General features: G+C 44.2%; 2 protein-coding genes across 2 annotated transcripts in view; one reads left to right on the forward strand and one right to left on the reverse strand.

The window, feature by feature from the left end:
• Window positions 1-207: 207 nt before the first annotated feature.
• The window catches only part of LOC140206443 (ciliary microtubule-associated protein 2-like), a 30,233-nt gene continuing 9,414 nt past the window's right edge, over window positions 208-21,026 (forward strand). Inside the window, exons 1-5 of the mRNA XM_072274811.1 lie at window positions 208-350; window positions 10,973-11,060; window positions 12,755-12,925; window positions 19,295-19,417; window positions 20,564-20,701. Of these exons, the coding sequence (XP_072130912.1) occupies window positions 208-350; window positions 10,973-11,060; window positions 12,755-12,925; window positions 19,295-19,417; window positions 20,564-20,701 (663 nt within the window). The remainder of the gene's footprint in view (window positions 351-10,972; window positions 11,061-12,754; window positions 12,926-19,294; window positions 19,418-20,563; window positions 20,702-21,026) is intronic.
• The window catches only part of dhcr24 (24-dehydrocholesterol reductase), a 39,721-nt gene continuing 39,157 nt past the window's right edge, over window positions 20,463-21,026 (reverse strand). The window contains exon 10 of the mRNA XM_072273596.1: window positions 20,463-20,816. The gene's annotated coding sequence lies outside the window, so the exon portion shown is untranslated. The remainder of the gene's footprint in view (window positions 20,817-21,026) is intronic.

The following is a 21,026-nucleotide window of genomic DNA, read 5'->3' on the forward strand; positions in this document are numbered from 1 at the left end:
TTCGCTTGATAACCAAAACAACATATTCAGTCTTCAGACCTTGTACAAACTTAATGGAAAGTTTGAACAGCAGTAAACTGGAGATGTCTTTTCCTCTTCCTTTGGATTACCATCTCTTTTGCCGGATAACACGATACCAGCTCACTGCCTGGCACTAGACGAAGCACTCTACTGTCGGTCATTCCTACAAGCTGCCCGTTTGTCACGATGCGCGCCGGTAACGCGCGTTCCTGGTTGCCGGGAGACGTGGCGCAGGCTTGGCTCTTCAACGGCGGCCTGAATTTCCCCGGTTTCTCAGTACAGTTCTGTCACGCCTGGGAAAGTGCGCTCATCCCGGACACTCGATGGATGTGAAACAATTTCACGGAGCTCCTTTTGGTACTCAGAAAGCTAAGTGAGTGAGTGGGAGGCAAATGGACAAAAGAGAAGTACCGGAACTATTTTAGTGCTTATTTAATCTTGGCTAACAGATTGAAGTAAATCACAGGGGGCGGAGAGGTCACAGAACATATATGGAAAATGAAGCAACACACATCAAAGGCCGAGAAAGGGTCCTGACGAAAGGTCTCGGCCTGAAACGTCGACTGTACCTCTTCCTAGAGATGCTGCCTGGCCTGCTGCGTTCACCAGCAACTTTGATGTGCGTTGCTTGAATTTCCAGCATCTGCAGAATTCCTGTTGTATACATGGAAAATAGTTGGGAACCTCATCAAGTCCTCACATAATGTGATCAAGTGGGGGAGGATTAGAGAGCCTCACTCACTCAAAATGGCCCACGTATTCAACATTTGATGTAAGTTTATTGTCGAAGTACATATGTCGCCATATACAACTCCAAGATTCATTTTCTTGTGGGCATTCATTCAGGTGCCTTGCCGTTCGGCGTGGGCGATCATGTCTCTCCATCCATCACGGTCCCTGACCCTCCGAATTGTAGCGTTGCCTCCCCTGTTTCTAACCATGATGTTATTCCATCTATCATTTCCATTCTCTGTCAGCCTCTGCTTTTTCCTTCTAGCTTTCCAGTTGTAACTAAATGTTCTAATGTCTCTCTTCGCATGATGTGGCCAAAGAATTTTGATTGCTGTTTTCTGATTTTTTAAAGTAATGTACGTTTTGTTTTCGTTCTCTGTAGAACTTCTTCGTTGGTTATCCTGTCCGTATATGATATGCATAGCATTCTTCTGAGGAACCACATCTCTGCTGCACTGATTCTTTTTTCCATTTCATTTGTGATGGTCTATGACTCGCAGCCTCACATCAATATAGGAAGAATGTAGCAGCTGAGAGCTCTAAGGCGGATGTCAATTGCTATTTTCTTGTTCGTTAGGATGTTTCTCATTTCTGTAAATGCTATTCTTGCCATTGCTATTCTTGCTTTTATGTCTGTTTCGCATTTGCCATCAGATGTTACCCATGATCCATTTCTTGTGGACATTCATAGTACATACGAAGATACACAATAGAATCACCGGAAAACTGCACACAAGAAGACGGCAAACACTAATGTGCAAAAGATAATAAAACTGTGCAAATCCAAAAACGCAAGAAAAAAAAACAAATGAGACGATAATAATGAATGAGCAATAAATATCGAGATCATGAGATGAAGAATCCTTAGGTTGTGGGAACAGTTCAGTGTCGGGGTGAGTGAAGTTATCCCTTTTGGTTCAAGAGGATGAGTATTAACTCTTTTTGAACCTGGTGGTGTGGGTCCTGAGATTTCTGTACCTCCTTCCTGATTGTAGCAGCAAGAAGAGAAAATGGCTCAGATGTTGGGGGTCCTTGATAATAGATGCTGCTTTCCTGTGTTCCTTGTAGATGTGCTCAATGGTTGGGAGGGCTCAACCCACACCTATACTTCATAATAATGCCTGGTCATGGGAGCAGCCCAGCTAAGGACTACATTTTATAGTTTCTCTTATGCCCTCTCATTGAGCAGAGTCACCATTTTCCCTAATAACCTTTGAGCTTTCAAATCACATTGAAGAGCTCCTAGACTGACAATATATACTCCACCTCTGTCTTCACTTTTCAGTCTGTCATCATCACCTCATCTCCCCCAGATTCCCACTCTTAGTTCCTCCGTCCTTGCAAATGGCTATTTTACTTCTACCTCCCTTTCCCTTAGAAAATCCTTCAATGTGCTGTTGGTTCTAAGTTCCTGCCCTTCTTTCCCAAATTTCATGTGTGAACCTCTACATGATCCTGCCAAAGCAAATCATTGGAATAGCGCTAATGAAAGTCAGAAAGGAAGTCCTCTGTGACTAGAGTTCATGGTGCCTCCACTGGACCTGACTCTCTACTTTGCCGCAGCACTCATGTTGTTACTTCCTGCATTTCCAGTTGAATGGAACAGCCCTGTTCTGTTAATAATACATCATGCAAATTATCCTCAGTAATGATCAGTGGAAGGTCTTACAAAAACATTTTAAGGAAATGGAGTATTATGCATTTACTCTGCCTCTTAGCATGGCTGAACGTTTTACCTATAGTAAATGACCAGGATAGAAAATGCTGTTATTACTTTAGGAAATCAATGTGTTCTCTCATGACATTGCTGTAGTAATAATCTAGCTATAAGCAGAAATTATCTTCTATAATAATCTAGCAATAACTCATACTTATCTTGAATCTAGTGTGCTTTTAAAATGGAATTTGGTATCAATAGGGAGTCCAGAAATTTCCAAGTTTTGCTCATGAATCTGGAGGTTTTCAGTCAGTACAATATTTAAGAGGTATCTAGCCCAGCTCTATTACATTAATAATCAAAGTTCAAAGTAAATTTATTATCAAAGTATGTACAGTATATGTCACCATATACTACCCTGAGATTCATTCAGTAGAACAAAAACATTTTGTCATGTATGTTCTGCGTTTTATTGTCCATGAGTTGTGGACTGGCTGCACAATGTTGCAGGCAAATCAGTGTGCAACACTGCTCGGGCTCTATGCACCAATTTTAATGTTGCACTGCTGAAGGCCCGTCCCACACCAATGTAATTTAAAGAGATCATCAATGATCTACAGGTCATTTGATAATTGTTTTCTTCAGGCTGATGTACTTTTCAGCAAGTTTTTGATTCATTCTACTTGCATCAGGGAGTGTTGTGATTGTACAAAATATTTTGTTCTAATTCCAAGGCCTTTGCATCAACCAGTTGTTCCCAATCATAGATCCATTAGATTATGTGGACACTCAGTCCTCATTTATTGTCAGTCAGAAATGCGTGCATTAAGAAATGATACAATGTTCCTCCAGTGTGATATCACAGAAACACAGGACAGACCAAGACTAAAACTGACAAAAACCACATAATTATAACATATAGTTACAACAGGGCAAAGCAATACCGTAATTTGATCAGAGCAGACCATGGGCACGGTAAAAAAAGAGTCTCAAAGTCCTGATAGCCCTAACATCTCACACAGATGGTAGAAGGGAGAAACTCTTCCTGCCATGAGCTTCCAGCGCCGCAAACTTGCCGATGCAGCATCCTGGAAGCACGCGACCACAGCCGACTCTTAGTCCGTGCGAAAACTTTGAGCCTCCGTCCAGCCCTCCGACACCGCACATTGAGCACCATCTCTGCCGAGCGCTTCGACCCTGCCCCAGCCCCCGAGCAACAAGCAAAGCCGAGGACTCAGGGCTTTCCCCTCCGGAGATTTCAGATCACTCAGTAGTAGCGGCAGCGAAACAGGCATTTCAGAAGTTTCACCAGATGTTCCTCCGTGCTCTCACTTCTGTCTCCATCCAATCAGAATTGTGTATGGCACCCTACTTGACAGATAGCAGATATTCATCACCGGAGAGGCCGTTGCGCGCTGCATCACACCGCCATCTCCTCCTCTTCATTAGTAGATATTCTCCATCCAATACAACATTTCTAGAAGAATGAGAGGAAGTAAATTGAAAAAGGAGGGTGTACTGAAGGGATAAAGACTCTCATCCGGGGATAATATTGATCCACTATCAATAACTCCAAAAGACTGGAAGTAGAGTAAATACTGAAAGGCTTTTATTCGCAGTAAAATGTGACCTCCAGCGTGCTGTGTCTGCCCCTGGACTGAGAGGAGGAGCTAAGGCCCAATCGCCTTTATTCAGGGGTCTGTGGGAGGAGCCACAGGAGCAGTCAGCAGAGGGGCGTGTCCAGACAGGTAACCCAGTTACAACATATATAGTATACCACATTCACCCTTCCTTTTTTTAAAAAGAGCCCTGCTGGGTGAAGTGACTGACAATATTTAAAACAAGTATATTTACAGGTCAAGTCTATCAGGTGGTTGAGTCCGTCACTGTGATCTACGTAGCACCGGTGGTGATCGCACCGGCAACGGTGGTTGTGCTGGCTCCGGCCTGACTTGAGGTGCCAGCACGTTAGGCGTTGGTAATCCCTTGTGCATGTGCATTGCGCCCGGTATGGGAGAGTCGTGTGGTGTCTGTGTAGGGTTTGGAGTGCGCGGTGTCTGGTGGGTATATATATCGGCGGATATGGGGTCAATAGTCACCACGGAGTGTTCAGGGTAGGGGCCCGGTGCTCCTGCAGGCACCAGGTTGCGGATGGAGACCATGTCCTTCCGCCCATCAGGTAAAACCACATAGGCATACATAGGGTTCGCATGAAGTAAGTGAACCCTCTCGACCATCAGGAAGTATTTATTGCTCCTCGCATGTTTCCGGAGCAGCACTGGCCTCGGGGACGTCAGCCAAGTTGGTATGGTGGTCCCAGTGGTCGACTTTCTGGTAAAAGAAAAGAGCCGCTCATGAGGGGTGGCATTGGTGGACGTGCATAACAGGGAGCGGATGGAGTGGAGTGCCTCGGGAAGGACCTCCTGCCAGTGGGAGACCAGCAGTCCCTTTGACCTGAGGGCTAAGAGTGTGGCTTTCCACACTGTGCCATTCTCCTTCTCTATCTGTCCATTCCCCCGGGGATTATAGCTCGTGGTCCTACTAGTTGCAGTTCCCCTAGCCAGCAGGTATTGGCGCAGCTCGTCACTCATAAACGAGGACCCCCTGTCACTGTGGATACAGCACGGGTATCCGAACAGAGTGAAGAGCTTGCGCAGGGCTTTTATAACTGACGTGGTAGTGGTGTCGGGGCAGGGGACGGCGAAGGGGAACCGCGAGTACTTGTCGATAACGTTAAGAAAGTACACAATGCGGTTGGTGGAGGGAAGGGGGCCCTTAAAGTCGACACTCAGTCGCTCAAAGGGGCGTGTGGCCTTGATGAGTTGTGCCTTTTCGGGTCGGTAGAGGTGCGGTTTGCACTCTGCGCAGACTTGGCAGTCCCTGGTCATCGTCCTGATCTCAAGGGAGTAAGGCAGATTCCGGGCTTTCAGGAAGTGGAAAAGCCGGGTGACCCCCGGGTGGCAAAGATCTACATGTAGGGCGTATAGCTGGTCGATTTGCGCGCAGGCGCATGTTCCCCGGGATAGGGCATCGGAGGGCTCGTTGAGTTTCCCAGGCCTGTACATGATGTCATAGTTGTAGGTGGAGAGTTCGATTCTCCACCTCAGAATTTTATCATTTTTGACTTTGCCCTGCTGTTGGTTACTAAACATGAATGCGCCTGAACGCTGGTCAGTCAGCAGGGTGAACTGTTTGCCGGCGAGATAGTGCCTCCAGTGCCAAATAGCTTCCACTATGGTCTGGACATCTTTCTACACTGCAGAGTGCAGAATTTCAGGGCCTTGAAGAGTACGGGAGCAGAACACCACTGGTCTTCCCGCCTGGTTGAGGGTAGCAGCCAGTGCGAAGTCGGAGGCGTCACTCTCTACTTGGAAGGGAGTGGCCTCATCCACTGCATGCATTGCTGCTTTGGCAATGTCCCCTTTTATGCGGCTGAAGGCTGCGTGGGCCTCGGCAGAGAGGGGGAATGTGGTGGACTTGACCAGGGGGCGGGCCTTGTCTGCGTAGTTTGGGACCCATTGGGCGTAATATGAAAAGAAGCCCAGGCACCTTTTGAGGGCTCTGAGGGTATTGGGAAGAGGGAGTTCCAACAAGGGGCGCATACGGTCGGGGTCAGGGCCAATGACTCCGTTCTCCACGACACACCCAAGGATAGCAAGTCGGGTGGTTCCAAACACAGATTTGTCCTTGTTATAGGTGAGATTGAAAGCTTTGGCCGCTTGGAGAAATATTTGGAGGTTGTTGTCATGATCCTGCCGGTCATGACTGCAGATGGTGATGTTATCCAGATATGGGAACATGGCCTTCAGTTGGCACTGGTCCACCATCTGGTCCATTTCCCTCTGGAAGACAGATACACCATTCATGACACCAAAGGGGACGCGCAGGAAGTGATAAAGCCTGCCGTCTGCCTCAAAGGCGGTGTAAAGGCGGTCCTCCTGGCGGATGGGGAGCTGATGGTAAGCGGATTTTAGGTCTATGGTCGAGTACAGCTGGTACTGTGCTATCTGATTGACCATATCCGTGATGCGGGGTAGAGGGTACGCGTCGAGCTGCGTGAACCTATTGATGGTCTGGCTGTAGTCCACGACCATCCTATTTTTCTCTCCGTTCTGAACAACGACCACCTGCGCCCTCCAAGGACTTGTGCTTGCCTCAATAACCCCCTCCCTGAGCAGCCGCTGCACCTCCAACTTAATGAAGGCTCTGTTCCCCGCACTGTACCTCCTGCTTTTAGTTGCCACAGGTTTACAGTCAGGGGTCAGGTTGGCGAACAGCGGTGGGGGAGGGATCTTGAGGGTGGAGAGGCCGCAAGTGGTGTCGGTAGTGTGGCAGTTGGCATGGTGTTGGGTGGGATGTGCAGGTCGGTGTGTGTGTGTGTGTGTGTGTGTGTGGTCAGTAGCGGGGTACGTGACGTATTCCTACAAAACTGGGGATTTACGACAGTGATTGGTGGGAGGGGCCCATCATACTTCATTGTCACGCTTTTCAGGTGGCTCTGGAAGTCGAGCCCCAATAGCACAGGGGCACACAGTTGAGGCAAGACCAGTAACGTAAAGTCTCGATATTCTGTGCCCTGCACCACTAGCGTCGCTACACAACCCCCCCCCCTCCCCCAGATGTCTGTTGTATGCGACCCGGAAGCCATGGCGACCCTCTGACTTACTGGCTGTATCATGAGTCCACAATGCTGCACCGTGGCCGGGTGGATAAAACTCTCCGTGCTGCCTGTGTCAAACAGGCAGCTTGTCCTGCGCCCCTCCACCAGGATGTCCATCATTGACCTTGCGAGCTAGTGGGGAGCGCTTTGGTCGAGGGTCACGGAACCTAGGGTGGGGTCGCTGTCTTGGTCCGGCGCGGTGGGGTGCCCCGTGAGCACCCGTTGGTCGTAGGCGGTGGGAGGTGGCGCCGACCAAGATGACCACCCCCATGTCTCGCACGTGGTGGCGGGGTGCAGGGAAGATGGCGGCCCCCATGTCTCGCTCGTGGTGGCCGAGTGCAGGGAAGATGGCAGCAGGCAAGATGGCGACCCCCACGTCTCGCACGCGGCACTGCTCGATCCTCGCGGTTTTGACTTACAGACCTTGGCGAAGTGGCCCTTCTTTCCGCAGCTGGAGCAGGTAGCTTCTTAGGCCGGGCAGCGTTTCCAGGGGTGCTTCTCCAGTCCGCAGAAGTAGCACTTCGCGGACTCGCGACTGGCAGCAGCCGAGGTCAATTCGCCGGCGGGTTGCGGGGTCTGTGGCGCCCACGAGGCCATTGGGGGATCGCGTGCCTGGAGAGCCTTAGAGTTGTGCAGAGCAGCCTCCAACGTGTCGGCCAGCTCAGTTGCCGAACGTAAGGTAAGATCAGCTTGTTCCAGCAGCCGCTGGCGCGCATACACGGACCTGGTCCCCGTGACGAAGGCGTCTCTCACTAGGAGCTCCGCATGCTGTTCTGTTGTCAGCCCCTGGAAGCCGCAGGTCCACACAATCGTCTGTAGTGCCCGGCCGAACTCAGCACTCGATTCCCCGGGCCACTGTTGCTGTGTCGCTAAGCAGTGCCGAGCATAGACGCTGTTTATTGGCCGCAGGTATTGTCCTTTGAGGGCGCTCATCATGCCATCGTAGCTCGGCTGGTCTCTGATCATCGAGTAGACCCGTGGACTGACCCTGGAGAGTAGAACTCTGCGTTTCGCTGTGAAATTGGTCACTTCCATCGCCTCTAGGTATGATTCGAAGCAAACCAACCAGAATTCGAAAGCGTTTCCAGCTTCAGGTGTTTGTGGGTCAAGGTCTAACTTTTCGGGTGTCAGGGCACGTTCCATGCTTTAAAATTACTGCGAATAAAATTGATGCACCATCAATAACTTCAAAAGACTGGAAGTAGAGTAAATACTGAAAGGCTTTTATTCGCAGTAAAATGACCTCCATGCTGAATGTCTGCCCCTGGACTAAGTGGAGGAGCCACAGGGGCAGTCAGCAGAGGGGCGTGTCCAGACAGGTAACCCAGTTACAACATATATATATGGTTTACCACAAATATTCACGCTGGGAATTTAGAGATATTTTCCTAACTGATTTTTGTGACGGCCAATATATTAGAGACGTGCCGATACCCTAGTTGGAACCTGAGAACAGGACGAGAATTGCATTGCCAATGGCCATCAAATTAACCAAGGCAATAAAGTTAAATCTCCCAGGCTTCCCGTCCCATGATCCTCTCCCTTCTCCAGTCTGGTATCCCTTTTGCCGACCAACTTTCCAGCTCTTAGACCCACCCCTCCCCTCCTGTCTTCTCCTACCACTTCGGATCTCCCTCCCCCTCCTACTTTCAAATCTCTTGCTATCTCTTCTTTCAGTTAGTCCTGACGAAGGGTCCTGGCCCAAAATGTCGACTGTCCCTCTTCCTATAGATGCTGCCTGGCCTGCTGCATTCCACCAGAATTTTTTGTGTGTGAAGCTTAAATGGGTGTGGTTTAGCCTGTCAGGAGACAAAGACATTGCAGTTTTCAATTCTTATTGTGTAATTGAAATTAATGAGGCATTCTATTCAAAGAGAATAAATAACCTTCTGCCAGTGAACAGTAAGGGGGTGGTACAGGATGCCACTGACTGTGTTTGCTTGATTTTGGAAGTGTTTCCATTTGGTTGCTGTGTTACTAAAAGATACACTGAATTCTGAAGCTGCCCAGTCAGGACTCCTAGTATCAACAGAGTGTCTTGTTCATTTGGGAGAAACGTAACAACTAAGTCAATGTGCTCCTTATCTGTGTGAGACTCTTTCATGCTGGTCACAGAATGTATCTTTGGGTTCCAATTACATCAAAGAAAATGGGAATTGGTGGTGGAGGAATAGTGACATTACTCTGGGTGCGTGGTCTCTAGGAAACAGTTGTGTGCTGATGTAACTGCACACAGAGGTGACCCGCCCAATTTATAACTGGTGTGCTTTCATCCAGAACTGATCTACTGTGTGATCTACTTTGAAAGAGATTGAACTTCAGCCACTGATATTGGCTGCTATGCAATTCAGTTTTAGACACAATTTTCCAATTCTAATACCTCAGCAAATTTGGGCTATAACTTAGTTAATTCATAAAGAACAGAAAACTCATGAGCTCACAGCTAAATCTGTACAGGGCTAATCTTGTTGAATTTAATAGGTTCAAATCTGCCTGCCTTCCTTAACAGCTCTAGGACAAAGATCTTGCTAACACTCACTGCGGGAACTCAAACCCAGGTAAGAGATGTACAATATTGCAGCTAGTAGTGCTGCTACCCCACAGCCCAATCCAGAGCTATAGTGCTGTTTGTTTGGGGTTTGCGTGTTCTCCCTGCAATGCTTGTATTTCCCTTGGGTGCTTAGGTTTGTAAGTTAATTAACCATTATAAATTTCCCCTAGTGTGTAGGTTAGTGGCAGAATCTGGAAGAGCTAATGGGAGTATGGGGGAAGGAAGGTGGAATAGTGTAAATGGAACTTGATGGTTGGTGTGGCTCAGTTTCATGCTCTATGAACTTCTGGCTTGCCAACTAATACCAGAAGATGAATAACTCCCATGGATATGTTTCCTAGCAATGGAAACAACACTTCTAAGAGAGAATAGAGCTGATGTATAAGTGCACATCAGTGAATTACAAAGACCAGCTGGTCCATTGGTTCTGTCAAGTGTCACAACTAGACACTTCCTATCCTTATTTCCCATCATCCTCCAGGAGAAATGGAGCTTAATTAAAAAAATAGAAGTTTGTCTCTGATTCTCTCAATCAAAAATAATCTTCATTAAAACCAATTATTGAAATAGTGCTAAATTTTAATTCTTTACATATTGACTCTATTTTCTTCAGAAAATACCAGCACCCTAATTTACAGTTAGATTATTATTCTCTAGTTCAACGTACCCTTCGCCGATGAGGGACACCTTTTTAAACTTAATTCGCAGAAGTGATAGAATGGCTTTTTGCACTACACAATTCTAATAGTGGAAGACAACTGAGGTGGGATTAGTTATTGGAATTTATCATGATGTTCACTGTTAGAATGAATCTAAGTTTTATTCCCAGATTGCAAAAACCATGATGCAATTTAGTTCAGGTGCATTATGAGTCTTTCACATTTCATTCTAATAAACTTAAACCTATATTATTGTCTATGTTTTACATCTTTAAAGTAAAAAATAGCTTGATTTGTTACATATACAAATGGACATTGAAGCATATAGTGCAATGTGTTGCTTGCATCAGAGATGTGCTGGGGGAATCCTGTATGTGTCACCAGGTTTTCTAGGCCAACACAGCATGATCACATCTTACTAACCTGTACACCTTTGGAATGGGAAAGGAAACGGGAGTATCCGGGGGAAACCCACATGGTCTTCGACAGAACTTACAAACTTTGTACAAACGGTGGCAGGAATTGAACCCCGACTTTACATCTTACAACTACCATGCCACCCTGTACAAATAAACATGATCTGGTAGAATCTGAATATTTAATTAGCCCGATTGATTCATTCTGCATCAACATCGTTGTCTTTTGTCTATCTGACAAGACAAGACTATGTTGTTTTTGTGATGCTGTTTCAGGTTTGATGTGTGCGGTGTTCATCCAGACAAAAAGAAGCAAGGTTCTTTCACTGAACTGCCTTATGACAGGAGGGCAACTGAAGAACAGGTGAGCTGAAGTGGTATCATAATTGGATTATTGGTCGGTAGAGACGCAGAAGCACATATGGCTGGATATTCAGTCTGAACAGTAATTATTTTGCGTATTTCAAGGTTCAAAGTAAATCTATTATCAAAGTGCATACAGTATATGTCACCTTATGCTACTCTGAGATTCATTTTCTTGCATTCATTAATAGGTAAATTCTATATCTTAGCAGTGTCTTGTAGGAAGAAAGCAGACACAAAGGTACAACTGACTACACCAAAGGGAAATATCGGAGTTTTGTTCAAATATAAACTGATGGCCTTTTGCACAGTAACGAACATTGTCAGCAGGCAAGCTAATTAACAGCATTTATAAGTATTTTCAGTGAAGCTCTTAAAAATAAAAAATAACTATTTGCAAAATGAAATTAAGAAAAAATTAAATGAAAAACCCTCAGTTATTTTTGAGCAAGTCTTAAAGCTTATAATACATTTCCTTTATCTCTCTTTTACAAGATGAGGACACCACTAACTAGGCCAGTATTTATTGCCCTTCCTCCCTAGCCTCTGAGAAGGTAGCAGTGAAACATCTCACTGACAAAAGGCAATGAGAGATGAATTAAATAGATATTTTACACTATTCTTCACTGTAAGTAACATCAAAGAAACAGTTATAAATTGGGAACTGGAAAGAAAGCAGGAACCCAGGAAAATTAGTTATCAGGAATATAGATCAACAATCAGGAAAATTGTTGATGCTGTGGGTTGATAATTCTTTGGATCCTGATGGACTGTATGTTGGGATCTTAAAAGAATTAACTGAGATCTTTGATCCATTGGTTTTAATTTTCCAAAATTCCCTAGATTTGGGAAGGTTTCTTTGGATTGGGATAGTATTAAGTGGATTCAAAATTGGGAGAGACGGAAGCAGGAAACTATGGGCCTATTAAGATGTCAAATGGAAACTACTAGAGACTATGGTTAAGAACAATATAACAGGGTACAGAAAAAGTCAAGGTAATTAGGCAAAGTCATTGTGAAAGGAAAATCATGTATGACCAATTTATTGGAGTTCTTTTAACAGGTAATGTGTTATGAATAAAGAGAACCAGTTGGACCTCCTGGATATATTTGATAAGGATCTGCCCCAAAGCTGAAGGTGATAAATAAAAGCTCATTGTGCAAGAAGCAACATATTGCTGTGGGGTGGATATTGTTTTCTCTCAGCCAGCCAGGGTTGGCAAGTTGTGTCAAATAATGTAGTACAGTGTTGCAAATAGTTGATAACACAAAAGACAGGAAAGAGAAGAGGCTACAGATGGAGGTAGGTAGTTAAATGAGCGGGCAATGACCTAGCAGATCTGGGAAGATATGAAATAGTCTATTTTCACTGAATAAATATCGGAGAAACTCGTTATCTAAGTGCTGAGAGATTTCATAACTCTGAGGTTTCAACAATGAGAAATGAATGAAATTGCCTAAGATTTGGACAAAATCCTATCTTACATGCACTTATGCTAAGGGATGGATCCATGTAACGTGTGTTGACTTGCTCTTTGACAATTCCCACAGTGAGAAGAGTGGCAGAGAGAATTCTATCAAGCATGACAGCTCCAGAGCACAGCCAAGATCAGTAACAAATTTTGTCTGCATCCTATGTTAGAGCACATATATATTGTTTTTGTGCAAGTCGCTAATAATGAAATTGTCTTTTAGGAAAGAAGGTTAGGGCCTGTGTACTATAATGTGGACACAGGAGACTTCAGTGCTAAGTCTATTGCCGAAAAATCATCAGGGCCAGGATGGACAAGGGAATGTGAAGTAGAGCATTTCACTCAAACACCACAGTTATTTTATAAAGAACAAAAATTAAGAGAGAAGTTCTTAGTAAGTAACCTTTTTTACGATTTTCAACTGACTTTTGTTTATTCTATTTTGAAATTAAAAACAGGGATAAGCACCTAACAAAAACTGGAGGCAACTTTTTTTGACTTTTGATTTCTGGTTAAGTGCAGCATCAATAGAAGGAAGTGGTCAGTGACAATTCTGGTTCAGCTCTTCGCAAGGACTGGCCCGAAACGTTAACTGTGCATTTCCCTCTATCGGTGCTGCCTTACCTGCTGACTTCCTCCATTATTTTGTGTGTTACTGCAGAATAAAGACTGTATTGAGAGATTACTGAAATGCTGGGGGTGCCAGCTTGCAAAATTATATAATGTCAGATAAAGCTTGCATTTCAGTTAGAATTTAAGAAGAACGCCTTATGGGCTTTTAGGAGTTGAACAATGGAACATGGTATGGAAGCCTAGGGTGGGAGTTAGTTGGGAAAAACAGTTACATTGAATCAGAAGATAATTTCTGCTTATTGCTAGATTATTAATATCACAAGTAAATGTCATGAAATTGGTTGTCTTTGTGGCAGCAGTACACTGCAATACATAACAACAGAAAAACTGAATTATAGTAAATACTAGACAACGGGGTGACCCCTTGGGGCACCCTTTGAGAGAAGGGTAGTGCAATCTGATGTGACCAAAATAAACATTAAATTTTCCTGAGTGCTTTTGGTATTGCTTTGCTTTGGAAACTGAAGTAGAAAACCTTAGTTTATTAAAGAAGAACAACGCATAGCAAAGCAAATATAGCTCTTCCTCATTTAATGAAGGACACTTTTGATGGCATCATTTCTGGTTTATCTGCCACCCTCGTGCCTCTCATTGTCATTCTGGAGACGTGCAGTCCTTTCATCCCCCGTCTCTTCATCTCTTCTGCTGTTTGTTCTTTGTCTTTGATCCTGGAGATATGCATTTCTCAGCCTCTTTGTCTCTTCCTCTCTCCTCCTTCTGTGCCTGTTTTTGTCATTTTGGAGATGTGCAGCCCTTGCATCCCCCATCTCTTCAGCTCTTCTGCTGTTTGTTGTTTGTCTCTGATCCTGGAGACATGCATGCCTCTCCTCCTCTGTCTCTTCTCTCATCTGTTTTGTCCTGACTCTTTGATTCTGGAGTTGTGCGTCCCCGGCCTCATTTGATTCTTGTTCTCTCCCTCTCCTTGCCACTTCCCGACGACATTTGGCGTCATCTCTTGCCCATAATGTCCCCCTTCCCTTTCCACATGGCATAATTAGGCTGACCATTTTTTTTTAACGTAATGCTGGATAGAAGATACGAAGCAGTAACACCAAAGGATGCTGATTATTCTTGATGATGTGGTTGGCGCTCTCCTAAATGGACGTGATATAGTCACCGCTGTCTTTTGACCGCAGCAAAGGGTTTTATGGGTGTCTCGAAGTACGTCATTATAATAAGATTTAATTATCTCTTATTGATGGGTGGCAGTTAGATCTATCCCAATCCTGCACATGCTGATGGTGATTAGCAGAATGTAACCCCTCGAAATAGAGCTGCCCTGCCCTTTTGCTCCGGTAGGCGTCGCTGCTGAGGCTGGCCATGCGCATGCGTCGGGCTGTTGCGTCCCGATTTCCATGATGGCCAATCGGATCTTGGGTGAAAGCCAGCCTGTTGATTTTTGGCGCATGAGCAATTTTATGTGAATATATAACCCTGAACTTTGCCTGCATTCTGTAAGTTAGCGATTTAAATTGGATTTAGCCAAAAAAAAAGTGCTGCTGTAATGCACCGTTTGCGCTAATTGGAGGTCACAGACAGAGCATAAGAGTTTTCGTAGTGTGTGTGTGTATATATATATATAGTGTGTGTATATATAATATAATGTATATATATAATGTGTGTGTGTGTATAAAATAGTTAAGTAGTGCAAAATTAGAAATAAAAAAATAGGTAGTGTTCATGGGTTTAATATTCAGAAATCGGATGGCAGAGGGGAAGAAACTGTTCTTGAATTGTTGTGTGTGTGCTTTCAGGCTCCTGTACCTCCTGCCTGATGGTAGCAATGAGAACAGGGTTCACCTTGGTGGTTGGTGCAATTTTTAACCAGTATGTTTGGATCTCACTTTCCCTATAACACAAGTTCCCACTTTAATATCTATAAAATGGCAAAGGTACAGGAGGCATAGTTATAAAGTTATTGGAACAGCATCCAGCCTGGACTCTGGATCCTGGTGAAGGGGTTTGAAACATATGATGGTAGCTAAGCAACCTACATTAAAAAAAAATAAATAGAAATCGTACATTATTGGTAATGGAAATGATGAAACTACTGGATTGATGCAAAAACCCATCAAGTTTCCACCTGGTTTTGATACATACAACTTCAGATCCATCAATGTGTTTGTCTCTTAACTACTGCTCAGCTCAAGGGACAATAAGTGCTGGCATTAGTCAATGTCAAAGTAAATGTCACCATATACTACATTGAAGTTCATTTTCGTGCAGGCATTTACAGGAAAATAACGAAATACAATAGAATTTATGAAAAAAACATACATAAATGAAAACTGAAAAACAACAAATGTGCAAAAGAAGCCAAAATGTGCAAATAAAAAATAAATAATACTGAGAATATGAGTTGTGGAGTTCCTGAAAGTGAGTCCATAGGTGGTGAAGTCATTTCAGAATTGAGGTGAGTGAAGTTATCCACACTGGTTCATGAGCCTGATGGTTGAAGGGTTATAACTGTACCCAAACCTGGTGGTGTGGGACCTAAGGCTCCTATACCTCCTTCCCAAAGGTAGTAGTGAGAAGAGAACATGGCCTGGATTGTGGAGGTCCTTGATGATGGATGCTGCTTTCCTGTGGCAGTGCTCCTTGTAGATACGCTCAGTGGTGGGGAGGGCTTTAACTGTGATGGACTGTGTTGTATCCATCATTTTCTGCAGTTGTTTCCATTCCATACCAGGCCATTATACAACCAGTTAGGATACTCTCCACTGTGCATCTATGGAAGTTTGAGTGACATTAGCAGTGACATTCACTCAATGACAGTTTTTAAAAACATTCACTACTTCCTGTTTTGCTGAAGGATCTCGGTCCGAAACATCAACTGTACTCTTTTTCCACAGATGCTGCCTAACCTGCTGGGTTCCTCCAGCATCTTGTGTGTGTTGTTTGGATTTCCAGCATCAGCAGATTTTCTATTGTTTGCTGTTTCCTATTTTACCTTCTCCACCTTCGTGCTATGGAATCTGGGTGGTACAGCAAAGTAGAATTCCAACTCTGCTAAGACCAGTCAGCTCTGGTCCTCTAACAACTATTTGGCTTCTATTTAAAATGAATTTGGGTAGTTTAAATCTTCAAATCTATATCAAATTCAATGTTACAATTAACTCAGAAAATGTATCATTTTCTATGGGCAGTGAGATGAGTGGGGGAGAGGAGTGAGATGTTAATTGTTAAATATTATCAGACTACAAACATGTCACCATCTACAACTGTGAGATTCTTTTTCTGCAGGCATACTTAGCAAATCTATAGAACAATAACTGTAAACATCTAGAATTGTAAACAGTAAACAACTGTGCAATGCAGAAATAAATCAATATCATTAAATAATGAGCATGAGATAACAATACAACAGGGCCCTTAAACGAGTGTAGCTATCCTCTTTTGATCAACACTGATGGTTGAGGGGTAGTAACTGTTCTTGAACCTGGTGGTGTGAGTCCTGAGACACCTGCACCTTCTACCTTGGATTTCCAGCATCTGCAGATTTTCTCTTGTTTGTACTTTGTACCTGATGGCAGCAGCGAGAAAAGAGCATTGCCTTGGTGCTCTTTTCTACTGCAATGTTTCATGTAGATGTGCTCAATGGTTGGAAGGGTTTTACTAGTGAGGTACTGGGCGAAATCCACTACCTTTTGCAGGATTTTCCACTCAAGGACATTGGTGTTCCCATACCAGGTCACAATGCCGAGGTTTTCGATGACATGCGGAACTTCCACAGACTCCTGAGGAAGTAGAAGTACTGTTGTGCCTTCTTCTCAATATTTATGTGATGGGTCCAGGTCAGGTTCTCTGAGATAGTGACACCCAGGAATTTAAATTTTCTGACCTTCTCCACCTCTGATCCTCTGAGTACTGGCTCATGGACCTCTGGTTTCCCTCTCCTGATATCTACAATCAGTTCCTTGGTCTTATTGACATTGAGTGAGAAATTGTTGTTATTATACCACTCAGCCAAATTTTCAGTATCCCTCCTGTATGCTGATTCATCACCACCATTGATACAGCCCACAACAATGGTGTCATCAGAAAGCATGTATATGGTGTTGGAGCTGTACTTAGCCATACAGTCAAAGGTGTAAAGTGAGTAGAGCAGGGGGCTAAGTACACATTCCTGCAGTGCTCCTGTGCTGATGGAGATTGTGGAGGAGATTAGGCAAATAGAGGGCTATGGGTAACCCTAGGTAATTTCTAAGGTAAGGAGATATTCGGCACAGCTTTGTGGGCCAAAGGGCCTGTATTGTGCTGTGGATTTTCTACGTTTCTATGAGATGTTTTGCCAATCCAACCTGACTGGTGTCCACGAGTGAGAAAATACAGGATCCAATTCACAAGGGGGTTTTGAGGCCCAGGTCTTGGAGTTTACTGATTGTTTTTGAGGTGATGATGGTGTTAAGTGCTGAGCTGTGACAGTGAGCATCCTGATGTATGCATCATTGCTGTCCAGATGTTCCAGGGTTGTGTGAACATCTGGACAGCATCTGGTATCTGCTGTAGACCTGTTGTTCTGGTAGGTGAATTGGAGCAAGTCCAAGTTGATATCTGGACAGGAGCTGATGTGCTTCAACACCAGCCTCTCAAAACGCTTCATCACTGTGGCTGCAAGTGCCTCTGGGCGATAGTCATTCAGACAGGCTACCTCGCTCTTCTTGGGCTCCGGTACGACTGAAGCCTGCTTGAAGTAGGTGGGTACCACACACTGCCGGAGCGAGAGGTTGAAGATATCCATGAATACACCAGCTAGCTGGTCGGCATAGGTCTCCAGTACTTGGCCAGATACTCCATCCCGACCGGATACTTTCCTTGGATTCACTCTCTTGAAGGCAGCCCACACGTCATCTTCAGGTACTGAGACCAAAGGATCATCGGGAGGAATGGGGGCACGCGATGGTCCTCCCTGTTCTGGTGGTCAGAGTGAGCATAGAAGTCATTGAGCTCATCTGGAAATGAAACTCTGCTGTCCCCTATGTTGCAAGATTTAGATTTGTAGGAGATTATAGCATTCAAACCCTACCACAGCTGTCAAGCAAACTTTGTGGATTCTAGTCTAGTCTAGAATCCCCACTTCGCCTGAGAGATGATTTTCTGGAGATCATGCCTGCACCACTTGTAGCGTTCTTGATCTTCAGACTTGAATGCCTCTGATCAGACTCTCAGCAGGTTCTGGATTTCATTGTTCATCCAAGGCTCCTGATTGAGGAAGACCCTGAATGATTTTGTGGGGACACACTCATCCACAGCTGTTTTAATAAGGTCTGTAATGACCCTGGTGTAGTCATGCAGGTCCTTAGTTGAGTTCTTAAACACGGCCAAGTCCACTGACTCAAGGCAATCCTGTAACCATTCCTCAGCCTCCCATGACCACCTCTGAGTTGTCTTGATCTCTGGAGTCGTGCTCCATCTGTATGCAGGTAGCAGGAGTACTGCCAAATGATCTGGCTTGTCAAAATGCGGTCTCGGTACGGAACAATAGGCATTCCTTATCATAGTGTAGCAGTGGTCTAGTGTGTTGGGACCTCTGGTGCAACTGATTACGTGCCAGTGATAATTGGGCAGGGTTTTCTTCAAACAGGCCTGGTTAAAATTGCCGACTATAATTTTAAATGTGTCGGGATGGTCCATTTCTTGTTTACAGAAAGCATCGTGCAGTTTGTTGTTTCCTGAAAAAACTATCACAAGGAATACAGGAAAAATTATGGGAGAGTATCTTGTTGTTACTACCTCTATTACTGCTGTTGTCTAGCTGGACATTGTAATGTATGGGGAGGTGACGGGGTATTTCTTCAGGTATTATTCATTTTCTGATCTATTCATCAATTCCCAGTCAGATTTGCTTTTCTAAGGGTTGGGGAAGTTCGAAAAAAAATAACAAGAGTTAATCTGTGAGAGGCACAAAAATGTTTGCCACATTTTCTGGAAGCAACAATAGTGAAATATGTATTCCTTTTTTCCAGCATGACTCCCTTTACCCTGTATAAAATAACCTGGATAGTTGAGCATGTGGATTGATTGCTTCACTTATAAAATAATCTAATTACAGACAGCGAAATGATCTAGTTTGTGAATAGAAGTCTGTCTGAATGGGGAAGTATTTCATTGTTGTATTTTTTAATTGCAGCAGATGGATCGCGGCCCAGGTAAATACGAGATCCCTAATTTTCTTGACTTACTTGCAAAGAAGAATGCTGGAAGCAGAGGTACTTTTGACTCTGGAGAAGAAAGATTTAAAAAACAAAAAAATGTGAGGGTTCATTGATTTATATTTTTGAGCAAAGTTGGTTACACATTTTCAAATGATTAAGTTAATTCATGGAAACAAAATGAGAAGTTTCCAGTGTTGACTGTGTAGTGATTCTATAAAAGAAGGCTGTCATGATCTCCCAAAGCAAGATCTCCCACTGGTCACCCATTTTAATTCCAATTCCCATTCCTATTCTGATATGTCAGTCCATGGCCTCCTCTCCTGTCGCGATGAGGCCACACTCAGGTTGGAGGAGCAGCACCTTATATTCTGTCTGATTAGCCTCCAACCTGACAGCAGGAACATTGATTTCTCGAACTTCCACTAATGCCCTCTCCTCCTCCTTCACCATTCCCCATTCACATTTCCCTCTCTCACCTTATCTCCTTGTCTGCCTATCACTTCCCCTTTTTCTTTCTTCCATGGCCTTCTGTCCTGTCCTATCAGACTCCCCCTTCTCCAGCCCTTCATCTCTTTCACCAATCAACATCCCAGCTCTTTACTTCACCCCTCCCCCTTCTCCCATTTTCACCTTGTGGTTGTTCCATCCCTCCCACCACTTTCTTACTCTGACTCCTCACCTTTTTTTTCGGTCCTGATGAAGGGTCTCGACCCAAAACATCAACTGTACCCTTTTCCATAGATGCTGCCTGACCTGCTGAGTTCCTCCAGCATTCTGTATGTGTTGCTGTCATGATCTGTTCTATGGATTCCTTGGACATCTTGCAGGAGGTTTCTTCGCATGGTTTTACACTGTAGGCTAACTCTCATGGACTGACTATTCATATCAGTCTTATGAAACCACCCTTCATATTGTCATTCCACAAATCTCCTTTGATAGTCTGCAAAGGGTTTTAGAGCGTCAAGCTAAGACTCTGTATTTAGTCAAAAGTACAACCACGTGTACCGCGCAACACTTCAGAAAAGGTTGAACTTGTCGTGTTTAATATTGGCAAAGAATATTGCTAATACTTATATTTTAGACCATTATTTCAAATTTCAGATGTTTGCAAAGGTGTTAGTCCACTGGGCAGAGAAATTTCACTGTCTATTTATCTTATACCTGAAGATCAAAACAAGTGAATCCTTACAAAAATCAGATCGTTGAAAGAAGATGAAGTTATTTTGACTGCTTTATTTTTCCAGATTGCCAGCCCAGGTCCTGGATCATACGGAAAAGGAGGAATCCCATCTGCGGTGCTGGAGGAGAAAGCTAGGAAATCTGCTGGGTTACGGGGACTGATGGATTTAAGCAGTGCCAAGAGCCGATCTCTTCAAGCAATAGTAAGTGTGCCATCCTGTTGTATTCTTTAATAGAAAATTTATTGATGTTGCCTCAGCCAAAATAATTGGAGTGGGTGGGAGGTCTGGTTCACAACAGACAGCCAATCGTGTCAATCTATTCAGAAAAACAGAGGACAATGAGTTGTAATAATAAAAACAAACTAATTTCTGTGGAAAAATACAATTAGTGGAAAATAAATTAAAATCGAGCACAGCCACTAACAGAAATGAGGTCACTAAGCCTGATTGGCCTGGGAAGTAAGTTATATTGCCCTATGCCCTGGGCTAACCAACCGATTAATGGCTGTTTCCATATCTTTGCCAT

Source organism: Mobula birostris, chromosome 12 (genome assembly GCF_030028105.1).
Source record: "Mobula birostris isolate sMobBir1 chromosome 12, sMobBir1.hap1, whole genome shotgun sequence".
NCBI lineage: Eukaryota > Metazoa > Chordata > Chondrichthyes > Myliobatiformes > Myliobatidae > Mobula > Mobula birostris.